The 24,000-nt window shown below is 38.0% G+C and overlaps 1 protein-coding gene across 1 annotated transcript in view; it reads right to left on the bottom strand.

Moving 5' to 3' along the window:
* The window catches only part of snx2 (sorting nexin 2), a 32,530-nt gene that overhangs the window by 2,799 nt on the left and 5,731 nt on the right, over positions 1 to 24,000 (bottom strand). Inside the window, exons 5-13 of the mRNA XM_034541035.1 lie at positions 23,836 to 23,879; positions 22,653 to 22,794; positions 22,082 to 22,160; positions 20,976 to 21,051; positions 19,596 to 19,709; positions 18,751 to 18,844; positions 17,015 to 17,220; positions 16,429 to 16,572; positions 2,940 to 3,020 (exon numbers count right to left, since the gene is read on the bottom strand). Of these exons, the coding sequence (XP_034396926.1) occupies positions 2,940 to 3,020; positions 16,429 to 16,572; positions 17,015 to 17,220; positions 18,751 to 18,844; positions 19,596 to 19,709; positions 20,976 to 21,051; positions 22,082 to 22,160; positions 22,653 to 22,794; positions 23,836 to 23,879 (980 nt within the window). The remainder of the gene's footprint in view (positions 1 to 2,939; positions 3,021 to 16,428; positions 16,573 to 17,014; positions 17,221 to 18,750; positions 18,845 to 19,595; positions 19,710 to 20,975; positions 21,052 to 22,081; positions 22,161 to 22,652; positions 22,795 to 23,835; positions 23,880 to 24,000) is intronic.

Raw genomic sequence — 24,000 nt, 5'->3', positions numbered from 1 at the left:
TTCCTTTGTTCACTCAATCCCTCGTTCCTTCGTTCATTTGTTCAGTCGTTCCTTCGTTCACTCGTTCCCTCGTTCCTTTGTTCACTCGTTCCCTTGTTAATTTGTTCCCTTGTTCTCTTTTGTTCACTCGTTCCTTTGTTCACTCGTTCTCTCGTTCCCTCGTTCTCTCGTTCCCTCGTTCCTTTGTTCCCTCGTTCCTTTGTTCCCTTGTTCCTTTGTTAATTTGTTCCCTTGTTCACTCGTTCCCTCGTTCCTTTGTTCACTCGTTCTCTCGTTCCCTCGTTCCTTTGTTCCCTCGTTCCTTTGTTAATTTGTTCCCTTGTTCACTCGTTCTCTCGTTCCTTTGTTCCCTTATTCTCTCGTTCTTTTGTTCCCTCGTTCCTTTGTTCACTCTTTCCTTTGTTCCCTCGTTCCTTTGTTCATTTGTTCCCTTGTTCCCTCGTTCTCTCGTTCTTTTGTTCATTCGTTCCCTTGTTCTCTTGTTCCTTTGTTCACTTGTTCCCTTGTTCCCTCGTTCTCTCGTTCCTTTGTTCATTTGTTCCCTTGTTCATACGTTCCCTTGTTCTCTCGTTCCTTTGTTCACTCGTTCCTTTGTTCACTTGTTCCTTTGTTCCCTTGTTAATTTGGTCCCTTGTTCACTCGTTCCTTTGTTCACTCGTTCCCTCGTTCTCTCGTTCCTTTGTTAATTTGTTCCCTTGTTCATTCGTTCCCTCGTTCATTCGTTCCCTCGTTCCTTTGTTCACTCGTTCTTTTGTTCCCTCGTTCCTTTGTTCACTCGTTCCTTTGTTCCCTTGTTCCTTGGTTCCCTTGTTCCTTCGTTCTCTCGTTCCTTTGTTCATTCGTTCCCGCGTTCCTTTGTTCATTCGTTTCCTCGTTCCTTTGTTCATTTGTTCATTCGTTCCCTCGTTCCTTTGTTCACTCGTTCCCTCGTTCCTTTGTTCACTCGTTCCTTTGTTCATTCGTTCCCTCGTTCCTTTGTTCATTTGTTCTCTCGTTCCTTTGTTAATTCGTTCATTTGTTCACTCGTTCCTTTGTTCACTCGTTCCCTCGTTCCTTTGTTCATTTGTTCCCTCATTCCCTCGTTCATTCGTTCCCTCGTTCCTTTCTTCATGTGTTCCTTTGTTCTCTCGTTCCCTCGTTCATTCGTTCCCTCGTTCCTTTGTTCACTGGTTCTTTTGTTCCCTTGTTCCCTCGTTCATTCGTTCCCTCATTCCTTTGTTCCCTTGTTCTCACGTTCCTTTGTTCACTCGTTCCCTCGTTCCTTTGTTCCCTCGTTCTCTCGTTCATTCGTTCCCTCGTTCACTCGTTCTCTCGTTCATTCGTTCCCTCGTTCACTCGTTCTCTCGTTCATTCGTTCCCTCGTTCCTTTGTTCACTCGTTCTCTCGTTCCTTCGTTCTCTCGTTCCTTTGTTCATTCGTTCCCTCGTTCCTTTGTTCCCTTGTTCTCTCGTTCCTTTGTTCCCTCGTTCCTTTGTTCCCTCGTTCTCTCGTTCCTTTGTTCATTCGTTCCCTCCTTCTCTCGTTCCATCGTTCTCTGGTTTACTCGTTCCTTTGTTCATTCGTTCCCTCGTTCTTTTGTTCCCTCGTTCTCTCGTTCCTTTGTTCATTCGTTCCCTCCTTCTCTCGTTCCATCGTTCTCTGGTTTACTCGTTCCTTTGTTCCCTCGTTCACTCGTTCCTTTGTTCCCTCGTTCTCTCGTTCCTTTGTTCATTCCTTCCCTCGTTCCTTTGTTCATTTGTTCATTCGTTTCCTCGTTCCTTTGTTCATTCGTTCCCTCGTTCCTTTGTTCACTCGTTCCTTTGTTCCCTCGTTCATTCGTTCATTCGTTTCCTCGTTCCTTTGTTCATTCGTTCCCTCGTTCCTTTGTTCACTCGTTCCTTTGTTCCCTCGTTCCTTTGTTCCCTCGTTCCTTTGTTCCCTCGTTCCTTTGTTCATGCGTTCCCTCGTTCACTCGTTCCTTCGTTCACTCGTTCCTTCGTTCACTCGTTCCTTCGTTCACTCGTTCCTTTGTTCAATCGTTCCCTCGTTCCTTTGTTCATTCGTTCCCTCGTTCCTTTGTTCATTCGTTCCCTCGTTCATTCGTTCCCTCGTTCCCTTGTTCATTCGTTCCCTCGTTCTCTCGTTCCCTCGTTCTCTCGTTCACTCGTTCCCTCGTTCTCTCGTTCACTCGTTCCTTTGTTCATTCGTTCCCTCGTTCCTTTGTTCATTCGTTCCTTTGTTCACTCGTTCCTTTGTTCCCTCGTTCACTCGTTCCTTTGTTCATTCGTTCCCTCGTTCCTTTGTTCACTCGTTCCTTTGTTCACTCGTTCCCTCGTTCCTTTGTTCATCCGTTCCCTCGTTCCTTTGTTCACTCGTTCTCTCGTTCTCTCGTTCACTCGTTCCTTTGTTCATTCGTTCCCTCGTTCCTTTGTTCACTCGTTCCCTCGTTCACTCGTTCCCTCGTTCCCTCGTTCACTCGTTCCCTCGTTCCCTCGTTCACTCGTTCCTTTGTTCATCCGTTCCTTTGTTCACTCGTTCTCTCGTTCCCTCGTTCTCTCGTTCACTCGTTCCTTTGTTCATTCGTTCCCTCGTTCCTTTGTTCATTCGTTCCCTCGTTCCTTTGTTCATTCGTTCCCTCGTTCCTTTGTTCACTCGTTCCTTTGTTCCCTCGTTCACTCGTTCCTTTGTTCATTCGTTCCCTCGTTCCTTTGTTCACTCGTTCCCTCGTTCACTCGTTCCTTTGTTCCCTCGTTCCTTTGTTCACTCGTTCCCTCGTTCACTCGTTCCCTCGTTCCCTCGTTCCTTCGTTCCTTTGTTCACTCGTTCCTTTGTTCCCTCGTTCCTTTGTTCCCTCGTTCACTTGTTCCTTTGTTCCCTCGTTCCTTTGTTCCCTCGTTCACTTGTTCCTTTGTTCCCTCGTTCCTTTGTTCCCTCGTTCTCGACCCCTCAGAGCTCCTCACCTCAAACCGGCTGACTTCCTTGCGGATGGTTTTGGAGATGAGTTCAAAGTCCCTCTCTCCCTGTTGGACTTTCCCCTCCAGCTGAAACGAGAGCGCACAGAAAACTATGAACTATGACTTTTAAACGTTTAAATGTTTTTATAATTATTAGAATTGTTACAAAGATGCAAACCGAGCAGATTTTAACCGTTAAATTGTCATTAAAATAATAATAAATAAAATTAAATCATGTAAATCCTGCTGTACAAATTTAAATGAATATGTTTCCCAGTCGAATGTTTGTTTGTTGACTTTAAACTTTTAATTTATTTACTTTTAATAATGTTGTTGTTGTGAAACATTTTGTGACCAATAAACGTTTCCTGCAGCAAAGTTATGGGATCTGCAGAATGATTATTTAATCCTAATAGTTTCTCACACGTATTTCAGTCGACTCTTGCAGTCTAGATGTTGTTTGTTAATCAAAGTTATTGTTGTTTACTGAACTAACACAACAAGCAGCTTTAAGAGGTTTAATGAAGACAAACACGAAGTCTCATGCAACACTTTGTTTAGTTTAGAGGAAACGTGTCTTTGAGAGATTCAGAGAACGTGATCAACAACAAACTAGTTCATGAGACTCACGAGGACTGTTTGAGATGCAAATAAACAAATAAACAAATAAAACACAACAAGAGGACGTCAAATAAACAGCAGCAACGAATATGAAAATGCAAAAGAAAAGCCAGGAAAGATAAAGGTGTGAAGCAGAGACAGACAGACAGACAGACAGACAGACAGACAGACAGGCAGACAGACAGACAGACAGACAGACAGGCAGAAAGACAGACACATACAGGCAGACAGGCAGACAGACAGAAAGACAGACAGACAGACACAGGCAGAAAGACAGACAGACAGAAAGACAGACACATACAGGCAGACAGACAGACAGACAGAAAGACAGACACATACAGGCAGACAGGCAGAGATACAGACAGACAGAGACAGACAGACAGACAGAGATACAGACAGACAGACAGACAGACAGACAGACAGACAGACATACAGGCAGACAGACAGACAGAGAGATAGACAGACAGACAGACAGAGATACAGACAGACAGACAGACAGACAGACAGACAGACAGACAGACAGGCAGACAGACAGACAGACAGACAGACAGACAGACATACAGGCAGACAGACAGACGGACAGACAGACAGACAGGCAGAGAGATAGACAGACAGACAGACAGAGATACAGACAGACAGGTCCTACCTCCTCTATCTCCTGGTTGCAGGAAAGCATGGCAGGAAAAATGCAACAAAATTTAAAGGAGGCAGAAAAAAAATAGTCCAGAGTTTCCAAAATAAAAGAGAAAGATTTAGAGACGTGAGCAAAAACAGTGAAGACAAAAATAAAGCACCAACAGAAAGGAAGGTCCTCTATATAAAATATATATATATATATATATATATATATATATATATATATATATATATATATATATATATATATATATATATATATATATTATACATAGTATATTATATATAGAAGACTAACACTGAGGAAACCAGCTTCAAACCTGGAGAACGGGCTGAAAACAAAACATTTTGACCTTTAGTGGATTCACATGTGATCAGACCGTGTCAACGTTTAAATCCATTATTTTAACTTCTTGCAGAGCAGTTTGAGTTGAGACATCGTACATGTTTTATTATTTTTAATTTTTCTCTGAAATTACTGAGTAGTAGTTTTATGTCTCTTTGTAGTCGTTCTGTATCTCTTTGCAGTTGTTTTGTATCTCTTTGTGGTTGTTTGTTTTGTATCTCATTGTGGTTGTTTTGTTTTGTATCTCTTTGTGGTTGTTTTGTATCTCTTTACTGTTGTTTGTTTTGTATCTCTTTGCGGTTGTTTTGTATCTCTTTACGGTTGTTTGTTTTGTATCTCTTTGCGGTTGTTTTGTTTTGTATCTCTTTGTGGTTGTTTTGTATCTCTTTGTGGTTGTTTTGTTTTGTATCTCTTTGCAGTTGTTTTGTATCTCTTTGCGGTTGTTTTGTATCTCTTTACGGTTGTTTGTTTTGTATCTCTTTGCGGTTGTTTTGTTTTGTATCTCATTGTGGTTGTTTTGTTTTGTATCTCTTTATGGTTGTTTGTTTTGTATCTCTTTGCGGTTGTTTTGTTTTGTATCTCTTTGTGGTTGTTTTGTATCTCATTGCGGTTGTTTTGTTTTGTATCTCTTTACGGTTGTTTTGTATCTCTTTGCGGTTGTTTTGTATCTCTTTGCGGTTGTTTTGTTTTGTATCTCATTGTGGTTGTTTTGTTTTGTATCTCTTTACGGTTGTTTGTTTTGTATCTCTTTGCGGTTGTTTTGTTTTGTATCTCATTGTGGTTGTTTTGTTTTGTATCTCTTTACGGTTGTTTGTTTTGTATCTCTTTGCGGTTGTTTTGTTTTGTATCTCTTTGTGGTTGTTTTGTATCTCTTTGCGGTTGTTTTGTTTTGTATCTCTTTGTGGTTGTTTTGTATCTCTTTACGGTTGTTTTGTATCTCTTTACGGTTGTTTTGTATCTTGGTTGTTTTGTATCTCATTGTGGTTGTTTTGTTTTGTATCTCTTTGTGGTTGTTTTGTATCTCTTTACTGTTGTTTGTTTTGTATCTCTTTGCGGTTGTTTTGTATCTCTTTACGGTTGTTTGTTTTGTATCTCTTTGCGGTTGTTTTGTTTTGTATCTCTTTGTGGTTGTTTTGTATCTCTTTGTGGTTGTTTTGTTTTGTATCTCTTTGCAGTTGTTTTGTATCTCTTTGCGGTTGTTTTGTATCTCTTTACGGTTGTTTGTTTTGTATCTCTTTGCGGTTGTTTTGTTTTGTATCTCATTGTGGTTGTTTTGTTTTGTATCTCTTTATGGTTGTTTGTTTTGTATCTCTTTGCGGTTGTTTTGTTTTGTATCTCTTTGTGGTTGTTTTGTATCTCATTGCGGTTGTTTTGTTTTGTATCTCTTTACGGTTGTTTTGTATCTCTTTGCGGTTGTTTTGTATCTCTTTGCGGTTGTTTTGTTTTGTATCTCATTGTGGTTGTTTTGTTTTGTATCTCTTTACGGTTGTTTGTTTTGTATCTCTTTGCGGTTGTTTTGTTTTGTATCTCATTGTGGTTGTTTTGTTTTGTATCTCTTTACGGTTGTTTGTTTTGTATCTCTTTGCGGTTGTTTTGTTTTGTATCTCTTTGTGGTTGTTTTGTATCTCTTTGCGGTTGTTTTGTTTTGTATCTCTTTGTGGTTGTTTTGTATCTCTTTACGGTTGTTTTGTATCTCTTTACGGTTGTTTTGTATCTTGGTTGTTTTGTATCTCATTGTGGTTGTTTTGTTTTGTATCTCTTTGTGGTTGTTTTGTATCTCTTTGTGGTTGTTTTGTATCTCATTGTGGTTGTTTTGTTTTGTATCTCTTTGTGGTTGTTTTGTATCTCTTTGTGGTTGTTTTGTATCTCTTTATGGTTGTTTGTTTTGTATCTCTTTGCGGTTGTTTTGTTTTGTATCTCTTTACGGTTGTTTTGTATCTCATTGTGGTTGTTTTGTATCTCTTTACAGTTGTTTTGTATCCCTTTACGGTTGTTTTGTATCTCTTTACGGTTGTTTTGTATCTTGGTTGTTTTGTATCTCTTTACGGTTGTTTTGTATCTCATTGTGGTTGTTTTGTTTTGTATCTCTTTGTGGTTGTTTTGTATCTCTTTGCGGTTGTTTTGTTTTGTATCTCTTTGCAGTTGTTTTGTTTTGTATCTCTTTGTGGTTGTTTTGTATCTCTTTGTGGTTGTTTTGTATCTCTTTACGGTTGTTTTGTATCTCTTTACGGTTGTTTTGTATCTTGGTTGTTTTGTTTTGTATCTCTTTGTGGTTGTTTTGTATCTCTTTGTGGTTGTTTTGTATCTCTTTATGGTTGTTTGTTTTGTATCTCTTTGCGGTTGTTTTGTTTTGTATCTCTTTACGGTTGTTTTGTATCTCATTGTGGTTGTTTTGTATCTCTTTACAGTTGTTTTGTATCCCTTTACGGTTGTTTTGTATCTCTTTACGGTTGTTTTGTATCTTGGTTGTTTTGTATCTCTTTACGGTTGTTTTGTATCTCATTGTGGTTGTTTTGTTTTGTATCTCTTTGTGGTTGTTTTGTATCTCTTTGCGGTTGTTTTGTTTTGTATCTCTTTGCAGTTGTTTTGTTTTGTATCTCTTTGTGGTTGTTTTGTATCTCATTGTGGTTGTTTTGTATCTTGGTTGTTTTGTATCCCTTTACGGTTGTTTTGTATCTCTTTACGGTTGTTTTGTATCTTGGTTGTTTTGTATCTCTTTGCGGTTGTTTTGTATGTCTTTACAGTTGTTTTGTTTTGTATCTCATTGTGGTTGTTTTGTATCCCTTTACAATTGTTTTGTATCTCTTCACGGTTGTTTTGTATCTTGGTTGTTTTGTATCTCTTTACGGTTGTTTTGTATCCCTTTACGGTTGTTTTGTATCTCTCTGTGGTTGTTTTGTATCTCATTGTGGTTGTTTTTTTATGTCTTTACGGTTGTTTTGTATCTTGGTTGTTTTGTATCTCTTTGTGGTTGTTTTGTATCTCATTGTGGTTGTTTTGTATCTTGGTTGTTTTGTATCCCTTTACGGTTGTTTTGTATCTCTTTACGGTTGTTTTGTATCTCTTTGCGGTTGTTTTGTATCTCTTTGCGGTTGTTTTGTATCCCTTTACGGTTGTTTTGTATCTCTTTGCGGTTGTTTTGTATCTCTTTGTGGTTGTTTTGTATCTCATTGTGGTTGTTTTGTATCCCTTTACAATTGTTTTGTATCTCTCTGTGGTTGTTTTGTATCTCATTGTGGTTGTTTTTTTATGTCTTTACGGTTGTTTTGTATCTTGGTTGTTTTGTATCTCTTTGTGGTTGTTTTGTATCTCATTGTGGTTGTTTTGTATCTTGGTTGTTTTGTATCCCTTTACGGTTGTTTTGTATCTCTTTGCGGTTGTTTTGTATCTCTTTGCGGTTGTTTTGTATCTCATTGTGGTTGTTTTGTATCCCTTTACGGTTGTTTTGTATCTCTTTACGGTTGTTTTGTATCTTGGTTGTTTTGTATCCATCTACGGTTGTTTTGTATCTCTTTACGGTTGTTTTGTATCTTGGTTGTTTTTTATGTCTTTACGGTTGTTTTGTATCTCTTTGTGGTCGTTTTGTATGTCTTTACGGTTGTTTTGTATCTTGGTTGTTTTGTATCTCTTTACGGTTGTTTTGTATCTCTTTGTGGTTGTTTTTTATGTCTTTACGGTTGTTTTGTATCTCTTTACGGTTGTTTTGTATCTTGGTTGTTTTGTATCTCTTTACGGTTGTTTTGTATCTCTTTACGGTTGTTTTGTATCTCTTTGTGGTTGTTTTGTATCTCATTGTGGTTGTTTTGTATCCCTTTACGGTTGTTTTGTATCTCTTTACGGTTGTTTTGTATCTTGGTTGTTTTGTATCCATCTACGGTTGTTTTGTATCTCTTTACGGTTGTTTTGTATCTTGGTTGTTTTTTATGTCTTTACGGTTGTTTTGTATCTCTTTGTGGTCGTTTTGTATGTCTTTACGGTTGTTTTGTATCTCTTTACGGTTGTTTTGTATCTTGGTTGTTTTGTATCTCTTTACGGTTGTTTTGTATCTCTTTGTGGTTGTTTTTTATGTCTTTACGGTTGTTTTGTATCTCTCTGTGGTTGTTATGAGTCTCTTTGTTGTATTCTGGTGTCTTGAAGTCGTTCTGTGACATTTATATTTATTAATATATTTTAAAAACTGTCTAAAGTTTTTCCCCATAATGATCTGGGGATGAATTCTGGTAATAATTACATTTATTCACACGTCTCTGTATTTGTTCTGCTTTACAGGGTCAAATGTAAGCTGACAAATATATTAGTATTGTCCTTTTTACAAATGACAAAAAGTTATGTCCTGAAATTTACCAGAAAAAAAAAAGTATCCTGTCCTTCTGATTGAAGAATTCAATCTGGTGCAAAAGAGCCTTCAGAATAAAAGCTCCATAACTCTGGCTGTTGTTCCTGCTTGCAGCCCACAGGGGGCAGCGTAGTTCAATAACTCTCAGACGGAGGAGGATTTGATTCAGAGCTACAGTCACACGGACATAAAATATAGACGTCAATAAGAAGAAAAACAAAAACACACAACTCATGATTAACATTATTTACATAACTTTAAAATGTGTTTTACTTCATTCAGTTCCTCATTTTAGCTGCAAACTGTATTCTTGTTTATTGGACATTGATCTTTTAGTCATTTGTTAGTTAAATTGCAGTAAAATTGTCTTTTTTAAACAACTGACAAATTATTATTTTTTTAAGAAAAAGCATTGAATTGAAATACTATTTCTGCTTTTTTTAGCTCGTATTTGTTTACATTTAGTAACATATTGTTGACTCTTTATGAGCAGCAAACTAACAGAACAGACAACCATCACTGGATCACTTTTACACTGAAGGAAACTTAAAAACGTGTCGATTCAGCATTTTAAGACGTAACTTTTGTTTATATTTCTCATCAGATGTTTATTTGCGGGGTGAAACATAAAAACAAAGCTCCGTCTGTGTGTTCAGATGTAGCCGACTGAGTCCTCGTGGCAGGTTAACGGTCTTCCACCGTATCTCAGCAGCAGCTTCCCAGTGAAGTAAAACTCTTTGTGTATTTTTTTGGGGCTTCAGTCAAAAGTCCTGAGTGTGTTTTCTGTTGTTGTTGTCAAAGCGTGAACAGAAACCCGACTGACAGGCGGCGAAACTCCCGTCGGCTCCAAATAAACGTTGGTTGTAACTCTACTGCGATCTGTCCTCGCCTGCAGCCTCTGACAGCCCCCCCCCCCCTAAAACCACCCTTTCCCCCCCAAAACCCACTTCTGACAGCTGCTCCGCTCTAATACCAGACCCCCAACCACGCCAGCGTGTGTGTGTGTGTGTGTGTGTGTGTGTGTGTGTGTGCGTGTGCTTGCGTGTGCATGTGTGTGTGTGTGTGTGTGTGTGTGGCCTCCTGACAGGATGTATTTGTGTGGTGACAGCTTCAACAGACGCTCTAATAAACTACTTTTCTGTTCTCTCCGGTTCGTCCTCCTGAGTTCATGCTCAAGTCTGCAGACTGAGAGAAAACAAGATATATATATCTCTTTATATGTATATATATCTCTTTATATGTATATAGAGATATATATATATATATATATATATATATATATATATATATTTATCTTTATATGTATATAGAGATATATAAATATTTATATATCTCTATATACATATAAAGATAAATATATATATATATATATATATATATATATATATATATATATATTTATCTTTATATGTATATAGAGATATATAAATATTTATATATCTCTATATACATATAAAGATAAATATATATATATATATATATATATATTCAGATGACCGAGCCGGTGAGGTGCGCTTGTTTTCTCCACCTTGATGCACCGAGAGTGATTCACAGAGAGCATCATGAACCACATTGTGTATAAACATTATTATTATGACACTATATATAAACAGTGTTTCATTAAACTACTTAACGAAGGCTTAAGGACAAAGATCATTAGATGGATTTAAGCTGCTTTACTATCTCATTGCTCTGCATTATAAACTCATTTATCTACTTTATTCTATTATTCTGATTTATAGTGTAGTTCTACTTTACTGTAGTTCTACTTTACTGTAGTTCTACTTTAATGTAGTTATAATGTAGTTCTACTTTAATGTAGTTCTAATGTAGTTCTACTTTAATGTAGTTCTAATGTAGTTCTACTTTAATGTAGTTCTAATGTAGTTCTACTTTACTGTAGTTCTACTTTACTGTAGTTCTACTTTAAAGTAGTTATAATGTAGTTCTACTTTAATGTAGTTCTAATGTAGTTCTACTTTAATGTAGTTATAATGTAGTTCTACTTTAATGTAGTTCTAATGTAGTTCTACTTTAATGTAGTTCTAATGTAGTTCTACTTTAATGTAGTTCTAATGTAGTTCTACTTTACTGTAGTTCTACTTTACTGTAGTTCTAATGTAGTTCTACTTTAATGTAGTTCTAATGTAGTTCTACTTTAATGTAGTTATAATGTAGTTCTACTTTAATGTAGTTCTAATGTAGTTCTACTTTAATGTAGTTCTAATGTAGTTCTACTTTACTGTAGTTCTACTTTACTGTAGTTCTAATGTAGTTCTACTTTAATGTAGTTCTAATGTAGTTCTACTTTAATGTAGTTCTAATGTAGTTCTACTTTAATGTAGTTCTAATGTAGTTCTACTTTACTGTAGTTCTAATGTAGTTCTACTTTAATGTAGTTCTAATGTAGTTCTACTTTACTGTAGTTCTAATGTAGTTCTACTTTAATGTAGTTCTACTTTATAGTTCTAATGAAGTTCTACTTTAATGTAGTTCTAATGTAGTTATACTTTAATGTAGTTCTAATGTAGTTCTACTTTACTGTAGTTCTAATGTAGTTCTACTTTAATGTAGTTCTAATGTAGTTCTACTTTAATGTAGTTCTACTTTACTGTAGTTCTAATGTAGTTCTACTTTAATGTAGTTATAATGTAGTTCTACTTTAATATAGTTATAATGTAGTTCTACTTTAATGTAGTTCTAATGTAGTTCTACTTTAATGTAGTTCTAATGTAGTTCTACTTTAATGTAGTTCTACTTTAATGTAGTTCTAATGTAGTTCTACTTTACTGTAGTTCTAATGTAGTTCTACTTTAATGTAGTTCTACTTTAATGTAGTTCTACTTTAATGTAGTTCTAATGAAGTTCTACTTTAATGTAGTTCTAATGTAGTTCTACTTTAATGTAGTTCTACTTTAATGTAGTTCTACTTTAATGTAGTTCTAATGTAGTTCTACTTTACTGTAGTTCTACTTTACTGTAGTTCTAATGTAGTTCTACTTTACTGTAGTTCTACTTTAATGTGGTTCTACTTTACTGTAGTTCTACTTTAATGTAGTTCTAATGTAGTTCTACTTTAATGTAGTTCTACTTTACTGTAGTTCTACTTTACTGTAGTTCTACTTTACTGTAGTTCTAATGTAGTTCTACTTTACTGTAGTTCTACTTTACTGTAGTTCTAATGTAGTTCTACTTTACTGTAGTTCTACTTTAATGTAGTTCTAATGTGGTTCTACTTTACTGTAGTTCTACTTTACTGTAGTTCTACTTTACTGTAGTTCTACTTTACTGTAGTTCTACTTTACTGTAGTTCTAATGTAGTTCTACTTTAATGTAGTTCTACTTTAATGTAGTTCTAATGAAGTTCTATTTTAATGTAGTTCTAATGTAGTTCTACTTTAATGTAGTTCTAATGTAGTTCTACTTTACTGTAGTTCTACTTTACTGTAGTTCTAATGTAGTTCTAATGTAGTTCTACTTTAATGTAGTTCTACTTTAATGTAGTTCTAATGTAGTTCTACTTTACTGTAGTTCTACTTTACTGTAGTTCTACTTTACTGTAGTTCTAATGTAGTTCTAATGTAGTTCTACTTTAATGTAGTTCTACTTTAATGTAGTTCTAATGTAGTTCTACTTTAATGTAGTTCTACTTTAATGTAGTTCTAATGTAGTTCTACTTTAATGTAGTTCTACTTTAATGTAGTTCTAATGTAGTTCTACTTTAATGTAGTTCTACTTTAATGTAGTTCTAATGTAGTTATACTTTAATGTAGTTCTACTTTAATGTAGGTCTAATGTAGCTCTACTTTACTGCAGTTCTATTTTACTGTAGTTCTAATGTAGTTCTACTTTACTGTAGTTCGAATGTAGTTCTACTTTACTGTAGTTCTAATGTAGTTCTAATTTAGTTCTACTTTAATGTAGTTGTACTTTACTATAGTTATAATGTAGTTCTACTTTAATGTAGTTCTACTTTACTGTAGTTATAATGTAGTTGTACTTTAATGTAGTTCTACTTTAATGTAGTTCTACTTTACTATAGTTCTAATGTAGTTCTACTTTAATGTAGTTCTAATGTAGTTCTACTTTAATGTGGTTCTACTTTAATCAAGTTCTAATTTACTGCAGTTCTAATTTACTGTAGTTCTAAAGGAGTTCTACTTTAATGTAGTTGTACGTTAATGTAGTTCTACTTTACTATAGTTCTAATGTAGTTCTACTTTAATGTAGTTCTACTTTAATGTAGTTCTAATGTAGTTATACTTTAATGTAGGTCTAATGTAGCTCTACTTTACTGTAGTTCTATTTTACTGTAGTTCGAATGTAGTTCTACTTTACTGTAGTTCGAATGTAGTTCTACTTTACTGTAGTTCTAATGTAGTTCTAATTTAGTTCTACTTTAATGTAGTTGTACTTTACTATAGTTATAATGTAGTTCTACTTTATTGTAGTTCTACTTTACTGTAGTTATAATGTAGTTATACTTTAATGTAGTTCTACTTTACTATAGTTCTAATGTAGTTATACTTTAATGTAGTTCTACTTTACTATAGTTCTAATGTAGTTCTACTTTAATGTAGTTCTAATGTAGTTCTACTTTAATGTGGTTCTACTTTAATCAAGTTCTAATTTACTGCAGTTCTAATTTACTGTAGTTCTAAAGGAGTTCTACTTTAATGTAGTTGTACGTTAATGTAGTTCTACTTTACTATAGTTCTAATGTAGTTCTACTTTAATGTAGTTTTACTTTAATGTAGTTCTAATTTACTATAGTTCTAATGTAGTTCTACTTTAATGTAGTTCTAATGTAGTTCTACTTTAATGTAGTTCTAATGTAGTTCTACTTTAATGTAGTTTTACTTTAATGTAGTTCTAATTTACTATAGTTCTAATGTAGTTCTACTTTAATGTAGTTCTAATGTAGTTCTACTTTAATGTAGTTCTAATGTAGTTCTACTTTAATGTAGTTCTACTTTAATGTAGTTCTAATGTAGTTCTACTTTAATGTAGTTCTAATGTAGTTCTACTTTAATGTAGTTCTACTATACTGTAGTTATAATGTAGTTCTACTTTAATGTAGTTCTAATTTACTATAGTTATAATGTAGTTCTACTTTAATGTAGCTCTAATGTAGTTCTACTTTAATGTAGTTCTACTATACGGTAGTTATAATGTAGTTTTACTTTAATGTAGTTTTACTTTAATGTAGTTCTACTTTAATGTAGTTCTACTTTAATGTAGATATAATGTAGTTCTACTTTAATGTAGTTCTACTTTAATGTAGTTCTAATGTAGTTCTACTTTAATGTAGTTCTAATGTAGTTCTACTTTAATGTAGTTCTACTATACTGTAGTTATAATGTAGTTCTACTTTAATGTAGTTCTAATTTACTATAGTTATAATGTAGTTCTACTTTAATGTAGTTCTAATGTAGTTCTACTTTAATGTAGTTCTACTATACGGTAGTTATAATGTAGTTCTACTTTAATGTAGTTCTACTATACGGTAGTTATAATGTAGTTTTACTTTAATGTAGTTCTACTTTAATGTAGTTCTAATGTAGTTCTACTTTAATGTAGTTCTACTATACTGTAGTTATAATGTAGTTCTACTTTAATGTAGTTCTACTTTACTATAGTTCTAATGTAGTTCTACTTTAATGTAGTTTTACTTTAATGTAGTTCTAATTTACTATAGTTCTAATGTAGTTCTACTTTAATGTAGTTCTAATGTAGTTCTACTTTAATGTAGTTCTAATGTAGTTCTACTTTAATGTAGTTCTACTATACTGTAGTTATAATGTAGTTCTACTTTAATGTAGTTCTAATTTACTATAGTTATAATGTAGTTCTACTTTAATGTAGTTCTAATGTAGTTCTACTTTAATGTAGTTCTACTATACGGTAGTTATAATGTATTCTACTTTAATGTAGTTCTAATTTACTGCAGTTCTAATTTACTGTAGTTCTAATGTAGTTCTACTTTACTGTAGTTCTACTTTACTGTAGTTCTAATGTGGTTCTACTTTAATGTAGTTCTACTTTAATGTAGTTCTAATGTAGTTCTACTTTAATGTGGTTCTACTTTAATGTAGTTCTACTTTAAAGTAGTTATACTTTAACGTAGTTCTACTTTACTGTAGTTCTAATGTAGTTCTACTTTAATGTAGTTCTACTTTAATGTAGTTCTAATGTAGTTCTACTTTAATGTAGTTCTACTTTACTCTAGTTCTAATGTAGTTCTACTTTAATGTAGTTTTACTTTAATGTAGTTCTAATTTACTATAGTTCTAATGTAGTTCTACTTTAATGTAGTTCTAATGTAGTTCTACTTTAATGTAGTTCTAATGTAGTTCTACTTTAATGTAGTTCTACTATACTGTAGTTATAATGTAGTTCTACTTTAATGTAGTTCTAATTTACTATAGTTATAATGTAGTTCTACTTTAATGTAGTTCTAATGTAGTTCTACTTTAATGTAGTTCTACTATACGGTAGTTATAATGTATTCTACTTTAATGTAGTTCTAATTTACTGCAGTTCTAATTTACTGTAGTTCTAATGTAGTTCTACTTTACTGTAGTTCTACTTTACTGTAGTTCTAATGTGGTTCTACTTTAATGTAGTTATACTTTAATGTAGTTCTAATGTAGTTCTACTTTAATGTGGTTCTACTTTAATGTAGTTCTACTTTAAAGTAGTTATACTTTAACGTAGTTCTACTTTACTGTAGTTCTAATGTAGTTCTACTTTAATGTAGTTCTACTTTAATGTAGTTCTAATGTAGTTCTACTTTAATGTAGTTCTACTTTACTCTAGTTCTAATGTAGTTATACTTTACTGTAGTTCTACTTTAACGTAGTTCTACTTTAACGTAGTTCTACTTTACTGTAGTTCTAATGTAGTTCTACTTCACTGTAGTTCTACTTTAATCTAGGTCTAATGTAGTTCTACTTTACTTTAGTTCTATTTTACTGTAGTTCTAATGTAGTTCTACTTTACTGTAGTTCTAATGTAGTTCTACTTTAATGTAGTTCTACTTTAATGTAGTTCTAATGTAGTTATACTTTACTGTAGTTATACTTTTATGTAGTTCTAAGTTGTTCTACTTTACTGTAGTTCTACTTTACTGTAGTTCTACTTTTATGTAGTTCTACTTTACTGTAGTTCTACTTTTATGTAGTTCTACTTTACTGTAGTTCTACTTTTATGTAGTTCTACTTTTATGTAGTTCTAAGTTGTTCTACTTTACTGTAGTTCTACTTTACTTCTACCCGTCTGTCTCTCTACCCCGTCTGTCTCTCTACCCGTCTGTCTCTCCTCCTGTCTGTCTCTCTACCCGTCTGTCTCTCCTCCCATCTGTCTCTCTACCCGTCGGTCTCTCTACCCGTCTGTCTCTCTACCCGTCTGTCTCTCCTCCCGTCTGTCTCTCTACCCGTCGGTCTCTCTACCCGTCGGTCTCTCCTCCCATCTGTCTCTCTACCCGTCTGTCTCTCCACCCGTCTGTCTCTCTACCCGTCTGTCTCTCCTCCCGTCTGTCTCTCTACCCGTCTCACCTCTCTCATCTCGTCCTTCGCCTGCTGCAGTTTCTCCGGCTTGTTGTTGAACTGAAGTTTAGCTTCAGCTTCTCGTTTCTTCTGCAGCAGAATCTGACCGTCCTGCCACTTCTGCCAGGTCTTCATCCTGTGGTCAAACACCCCCTACACACACACACACACACACACACACACACACACACACACACACACACACACACACACACACACACACACACACACACACACACACACACACACACACACACACACACACACACACACACACACACACACTTTGATCAATATTTGTTTCAAAAGCTGAAAATACATTTACAACCCAACAAAACCCAACAGAGCCCAACAAAACCCAACAGAACCCAACAGAACCCAACAGAGCTCAACAGAACCCAACAGAGCTCAACAGAGCCCAACAGAGCCCAACAGAGCCCAACAAAACCCAACAGAACCCAACAGAACCCAACAGAGCCCAATAGAACCCAACAGAGCTCAACAGAGCTCAACAGAGACCAACAGAACCCAACAGAGCCCAACAGAACCCAACCCAGCCCAACAGAACCCACAGGAAACCCAGTGAAGTGGGTACCTTGACGGCGGTGATGAGGCGGACGTAGTCCCCCAGCAGCTCTGAGAAGCAGTAGAAGTCCGCGTTGGCCTGGTCCTGGTGCAGCTGGTCGATCTTCTCCTCCACCTCGGCCAGCTGGGACAGGGCCCGGGACAGAGCCGTGTGGTCCTCGCTGTTCCCCAACATGGCCGCCGACTTGGCGAACAGCGCCGTGTTCACCGACAGCTCTGGAGGCGCCGGGGGAACACGAGTGTTACCACAACGGGCATGACGCAACATGTTCTGTATCTAGACGTAAAGAGGCTCTGGCGCCCCCTGTGGACGTTACAGGTATGACGCAACATGTTCTGTATCTAGACGTAAAGGGGCTCTGGCGCCCCCTGTGGACGTTACAGGTATGAAGCAACATGTTCTGTATCTAGACGTAAAGGGGCTCTGGCACCCCCTGTGGACGTTACAGGTATGACGCAACATGTTCTGTATCTAGATGTAAAGAGGCTCTGGCGCCCCCTGTGGACGTTACAGGTATGACGCAACATGTTCTGTATCTAGACATAAAGAGGTTCTGGCGCCCCCTGTGGACGTTACAGGTATGACGCAACATGTTCTGTATCTAGATGTAAAGGGGCTCTGGCGCCCCCTGTGGACGTTACAGGTATGATGCAACATGTTCTGTATCTAGATGTAAAGGGGCTCTGGCGCCCCCTGTGGACGTTACAGGTATGACGCAACATGTTCTGTATCTAGACGTAAAGGGGCTCTGGCGCCCCCTGTGGACGTTACAGGTATGACGCAACATGTTCTGTATCTAGACGTAAAGAGGTTCTGGCGCCCCCTGTGGACGTTACAGGTATGACGCAACATGTTCTGTATCTAGACGTAAAGGGGCTCTGGCGCCCCCTGTGGACGTTACAGGTATGACGCAACATGTTCTGTATCTAGACGTAAAGGGGCTCTGGCGCCCCCTGTGGACGTTACAGGTATGACGCAACATGTTCTGTATCTAGACGTAAAGGGGCTCTGGCGCCCCCTGTGGACGTTACAGGTATGACGCAACATGTTCTGTATCTAGACATAAAGAGGTTCTAGCACCCCCTGTGGACGTTACAGGTATGACGCAACATGTTCTGTATCTAGATGTAAAGGGGCTCTGGCGCCCCCTGTGGACGTTACAGGTATGACGCAACATGTTCTGTATCTAGACGTAAAGGGGCTCTGGCGCCCCCTGTGGACGTTACAGGTATGACGCAACATGTTCTGTATCTAGATGTAAAGGGGCTCTGGCGCCCCCTGTGGATGTTACAGGTATGACGCAACATGTTCTGTATCTAGACGTAAAGAGGTTCTGGCGCCCCCTGTGGACGTTACAGGTATGACGCAACATGTTCTGTATCTAGACGTAAAGGGGCTCTGGCGCCCCCTGTGGACGTTACAGGTATGACGCAACATGTTCTGTGTCTATATAAATAATTATTCTGCATGAAGCGTACTTTTTGTTCTTAAAAGTTACGAAAAAAGTAACTTTAATGTAGTGTTGATTCTGTAAAATAGCAAAAATATAATAAAATATAAACTTAAAATAAAAAAATATAACGTTATAATTAGTAATCAAACAATACAACTTCTATAACGAGTATATCGCTACTTAAAGCGACTACAAATAACTTCAATGTAGAGGTGATTCTGGCGCCCCCTGTGGACACGAGCGGTAGTGTTTCACCAGCCTAGTCCTGGTCCTGGTCCAGGTTCCGGCTCACCTCTCCGGTGACAGACCAGGGACTCAACGCTGGCGTGAAGCTTCCTCAGCTGAAGGTCCAGGTTGTCAAAGTGCTGCTGCTTCTCCTCGAACCACTGAAACACAGGAGAGCTTCAGGCCTCCTGCTCCCTCATTTGTGTCCTTTCTGCCTTCCTACCCTCCTGCTTCCTTATTTCCTTCAATCCATCCTGTCTTTCTTCTTCTTCCTCCTCCTCCTCCTCCTCCTCCTCCTCCTCCTCCTTTTGTATTTCCTTCCCATCTTCTTAACATACTTACTTCCTTTTCTTCTTCTCCTTTCATTCCCTCCTCACCTCCTTCTCCTCCTCCTCATCCTTCCTCCAATCCTTGCCCTCCACCCTTTCTTTCTTCTTCCCTAGTTCCTTATTTCCAGGTTCCTTTACTCCATTCTCTCCATCTTCCTCCAGCCCTTTTGTGCCTCCTCTTCTTCTTGTTCCTTCCCATCATCCCTTCCTTCTAACTTCTTCTACCTTCTTCCTGCCTTCCATCTTCTTCTACCTGTTTCTCCCTCCTCTTCCTCCTCCTCCTCCTCCCTCTTTCTCTTCTTCCTCCTCCTCCTCCTCCTCCTCCCTCTCCCCTCTTCCTCTTCTTCCTCCTCCTCCTCCTCCTCCCCCCACTTCTATCCTCCCTCCCTCCCTTCCTCCCTCCCTCCCTTCCTCCTCCTCTATCCTCCTCCCTCCCTCCCTCTTCCTCCTCCTCCTCTATCCTCCTCCTCCCTCCCTCTTCCTCCTCCTCCTCTATCCTCCTCTCCTCTCCTCTCCCCCCCTCCTCCTCCTCTCCCCTCCCCCCCTCCTCCCCTCCCCCTCCTCCTCCTCCTCCTCCTCTCACAGCGTCTGACTCGTTCATCTTGATGGTCATCTTGTTGACGGCCTCCGCCGCCTTGTTGACCATCCGGAGGATTCCAGCGCTGCTCAGAGCCTGAGTGCTGACGGCCCGCGGCAGCTAGACAACAACAACAACAACAAACAAACAAACAACAAGGATCAGAGGTTTAGAGGGAAACCTCCTCGTTTAAACATTGTTTATTATTATTATTATTTACCTTTTATTTGTTAGTCTTTTCTCTTTCTGCTCTATCCTTTACTATTATATATGCAGCACCTTAAATAATATATAATATATAATATTATATTATATATATACATCATATATTATATATGTATCTAATAATATATTATATTATATATATCATTTATTATTATATAATAATATATAATATAATATAATAATATATTATATCATATATTATTAAAAAATGTATATAAAAAAATATTATATAATTTATTATATAATATATTATTATATTATGTAATATATATAATATTATATAATTTATTATATATATATATCACTTATTATTATATAATCTATTAAATCAATTTGCTTTCCTGCCGTGGTTATTTCCGTTCTGATAAACGTTTCTTTCTCTTTTCTGCTCAATCTCTTGAATTCAATCACAGCTGTGGTTCCCCCCCCCCCCCCCCCCCCCCCCCCCCCCCCCTCCCTCCCCCCCTCCCCTGATTGGTATGTCTCCCACATTTTTAGCTCCAATCAGATTTAATGTGGCCGATTTATGTGTCGAGGAACTTTAACCGCCGGATAAAAAAAAAAAAACAAACGGCTGAAAACGTCCGTCTGGAAAAAGGCTCATTTTTCTTCATTTTGGAAAAGTTTACTTTGACCCTCCTCCTCCTCCTCCTCCTCCTCCTCCTCCTCCTCCTCCTCCTCATTTAACGGGGCGGCTCGGTCCCCGGGGGGGGGGGGGGAGGGGGGTTGTGTTTCATTAGGCGGACCGACACGCTCGGTCAGGCGTCCGAGTGATTCATCTGTTAAATCTGTGACACGGAACCATTTGTTCTGGACCCGGAGACCACCGACACAATCCCACCGACGTGAGGCGACGAGGAGGAGGAGGAGGAGGAGGAGGAGGAGGCCCAAGTGTTCCAGGGGATTCAGTCGGAGTGGACAATAAAGCGAGGAAACAGAAACACGCGGGCCCTTAAAGCCAGAGGCAGTTTTTAGAGCTCGGCTTCGACCTCGTTTGGAAAAGAGAAGAAAAGTCAGGAGGGTTTTTACTGCTTTTTTTTGGGACCCGAGTGAGACATCTTCACATCTAGAACATCGCCCAGAGGGATCCACGACCTCTTGACCTCTTCCCACCCGATCAGATGCGTTCAGGGTCTACAGGTAAAAACGTAGTCCGTTTACCTCGGAGCTCTCCAGGAACTGCAGCACGTCGGGGTCCTTCAGCAACGTGGGGTGCTTCACGGTCCTCATCAGGTACCTGCAGGGGGCGGGTTGTTGTTGTTGTTGTTGTCACAATGTAAACGTCAGAATAATTACAGGTTCCCAGCTGTGTGTGAACTTAATAATAATAATTATTATTAATAATATGAATATTATTTACATATAACTTGAGGGATGCGGATGTTTGAGCAACATTTAAAACTAGACTTCTATTTTACTAGTTTTAAATAGCATCCCTCAAATTATATGAAAATAATTATATTATTAATAATAAATGTTAATAATATTCATATAAATTATGATTTAAATAATACTCTATTATCTTTTGGTATAATTTTATAACAAAAATAAATTCATACAAAATATTATTAGAAATTAAGAATTTTAAATGTGTGTGTGTGTCCATCAGTGTGGAGTTCTGCAGCTCTGAGCTCCATCAGCTGTCACTGGCTGACCTTCCTGTCAATCAAACACCACCAGCAAAGGCCAAGAGAATGCCAGCCCCGCCCACCTCCTCTGTATTCAATGCACACACGTGTTGTGATAATGATGTATCTAATATCTGTGGTTTAACCTTTCGGCCTGTAAAGTTCTGACCAGGTTGATCTTTACACACACACACACACACACACACACACACACACACACACACACACACACACACACACACACACACACACACACACACACACACACACACACACACACACACACACACACACACACACACACACACACACACACACACACACACACACACACACACACACACACACACACACACACACACACACACACACACACACACACACACACACACAGGAAATCAGAGTTTCAATAAAGATGCGCGTCTGCATGACAACAATCCACTTGTTGTTGTTGTTGTTTACCTTCTTTTCTGCCCCTTCCTCCCTTCTATTCTCCTCCTCTTCCTCCCTCCTATCTTACTGTTTAAAACAGGAAGTTCCCTGAGATGTCGCGTTCTCCAACGTGTCCCTGAATGCACCACATGACGATGAGGTAACACTAGATGTTAGCGTCCCCGAGGAGCAGCATTAGCCTCGTACCTCTCCAGAGCCGACCTCCTCTTCTCCACGAACTCGTTGGAGGACTGGTCCTCCTTCCCCACCTTCACCTTGGTCATCCCTGCAGAGGAGGAGAAGTCAGTGGACTAGTTGGGGCTTTTATTTTGAAGGAACGGATCATATTTAGTTTAGTAGAAGGAGAACCCTGAGGAGTGAGAGGCTGTGAGGGCTTCAAACGGTGTAGATATGAATGAGACATACCGCGTTACCATGGCAACGGTAAATAAATAGTGTGTTCAATCGTGGGTATTTATTTATACTTTTCATTCCCTGGATTAACGTCTTTGTTTCCCTTATTTAAAATAATCTATTTACTCGTTTCTATCAAAACAAAACGAAATGTTTGAATACATCTGTGTAACAAGATTATAATATATATATATATATATATATATATATATGAAATTTTCAGCAGCAGCGCATGTTTTTTAATGAATTAATATTTGTGTTTTATTTGAGACCCTTTGAAAGTACCGAAACGACCCAAACAGATTCCCCGGGCCTCGGTTTGGACAGCAGTTATCAGCTTGTGTGCCGCGGTGGCTTCGCTTACCCACAATGCTTTTCTCCGGCGCCGGGGGGACGATGTAGCCGATGTGGAGATACTTGGAGGCCAGTTTGCTGTGCAGACCCAGAAAGTCACTGAAACGCCGTTTCACTGAAAAGTCCTGACTCCTGAACAGAGACATGGAGGTCTGGAGGAGAGAGGAGAGAGGAGGAGGAGACATGAGGAGATGAAGAGGAGGAATGAGTGAGACATGAGGAGATGAGGAGGAGATGAGGAGGAGACATGAGGAGATGAGGAGGAGACATGAGGAGATGAGGAGGAGGAATGAGTGAGACATGAGGAGATGAGGAGGAGACATGAGGAGATGAGGAGGAGGAATGAGTGAGACATGAGGAGATGAGGAGGAGACATGAGGAGATGAGGAGGAGGCATGAGGAGATCAAAGAGAGATAAAGACACAAAGAGATACAAAGAGACAGAATAAAGACACAAAGAGACAGAATAAAGACACAAAGAGATAGAATGAAGACACAAAGAGACACAAAGAGACAGAATAAAGACACAAAGAGACAGAATAAAGACACAAAGAGACACAAAGAGACAGAATAAAGACACAAAGAGATAGAATGAAGACACAAAGAGACACAAAGAGACAGAATAAAGACACAAAGAGACAGAATAAAGACACAAAGAGACACAAAGAGACAGAATAAAGACACAAAGAGACAGAATGAAGAGACAAAGAGACAGAATGAAGAGACAAAGAGACAGAATGAAGAGACAAAGAGACACAAAGAGACAGAATGAAGAGACAAAGAGACACAAAGAGACAGAATGAAGAGACAAAGAGACACAAAGAGACAGAATGAAGAGACAAAGAGACACAAAGAGACAGAATGAAGAGACAAAGAGATACAAAGAGACAGAATAAAGACACAAAGAGATACAAAGAGACAGAATAAAGACACAAAGAGACACAAGGAGACAGAATAAAGAGACAAAGAGACAGAATAAAGACACAAAGAGATAAACTGAGATCATGCAGCAGCTGTAGATCTCAATGTTAAATAAATGAACATCAGTCCACAAACCAATCAGTGAGCTGCGTCCACTTCTTACTCATAAACATGGCCGCCGCTCTGACCATCCGGCTACGTTGTGTCTCTTCTACATGTTCTGGTTCTATTGGCTCAAACATAACCAGATGAGAACAGGAAGGTTTTCTCACCTTGGTGGACACTTTGTAGGCCATGTAGGCATTCATCCCGTCACCTGGAACACACACACACACACACACACACACACACACACACACACACAATCTCAGGTATCAAACTGGTTGAACTGGTTATTTGTGTTTTCTGGCACTCAACTGTTTGATTTGAAGTCTCTT

The sequence above is a fragment of the Cyclopterus lumpus genome, chromosome 9, assembly GCF_009769545.1.
Source record: "Cyclopterus lumpus isolate fCycLum1 chromosome 9, fCycLum1.pri, whole genome shotgun sequence".
NCBI classification, from domain to species: domain Eukaryota; kingdom Metazoa; phylum Chordata; class Actinopteri; order Perciformes; family Cyclopteridae; genus Cyclopterus; species Cyclopterus lumpus.
The sequence above is the reverse complement of the archived record's forward strand: the minus strand, read 5'-3'. Positions and strand labels throughout refer to the sequence as shown.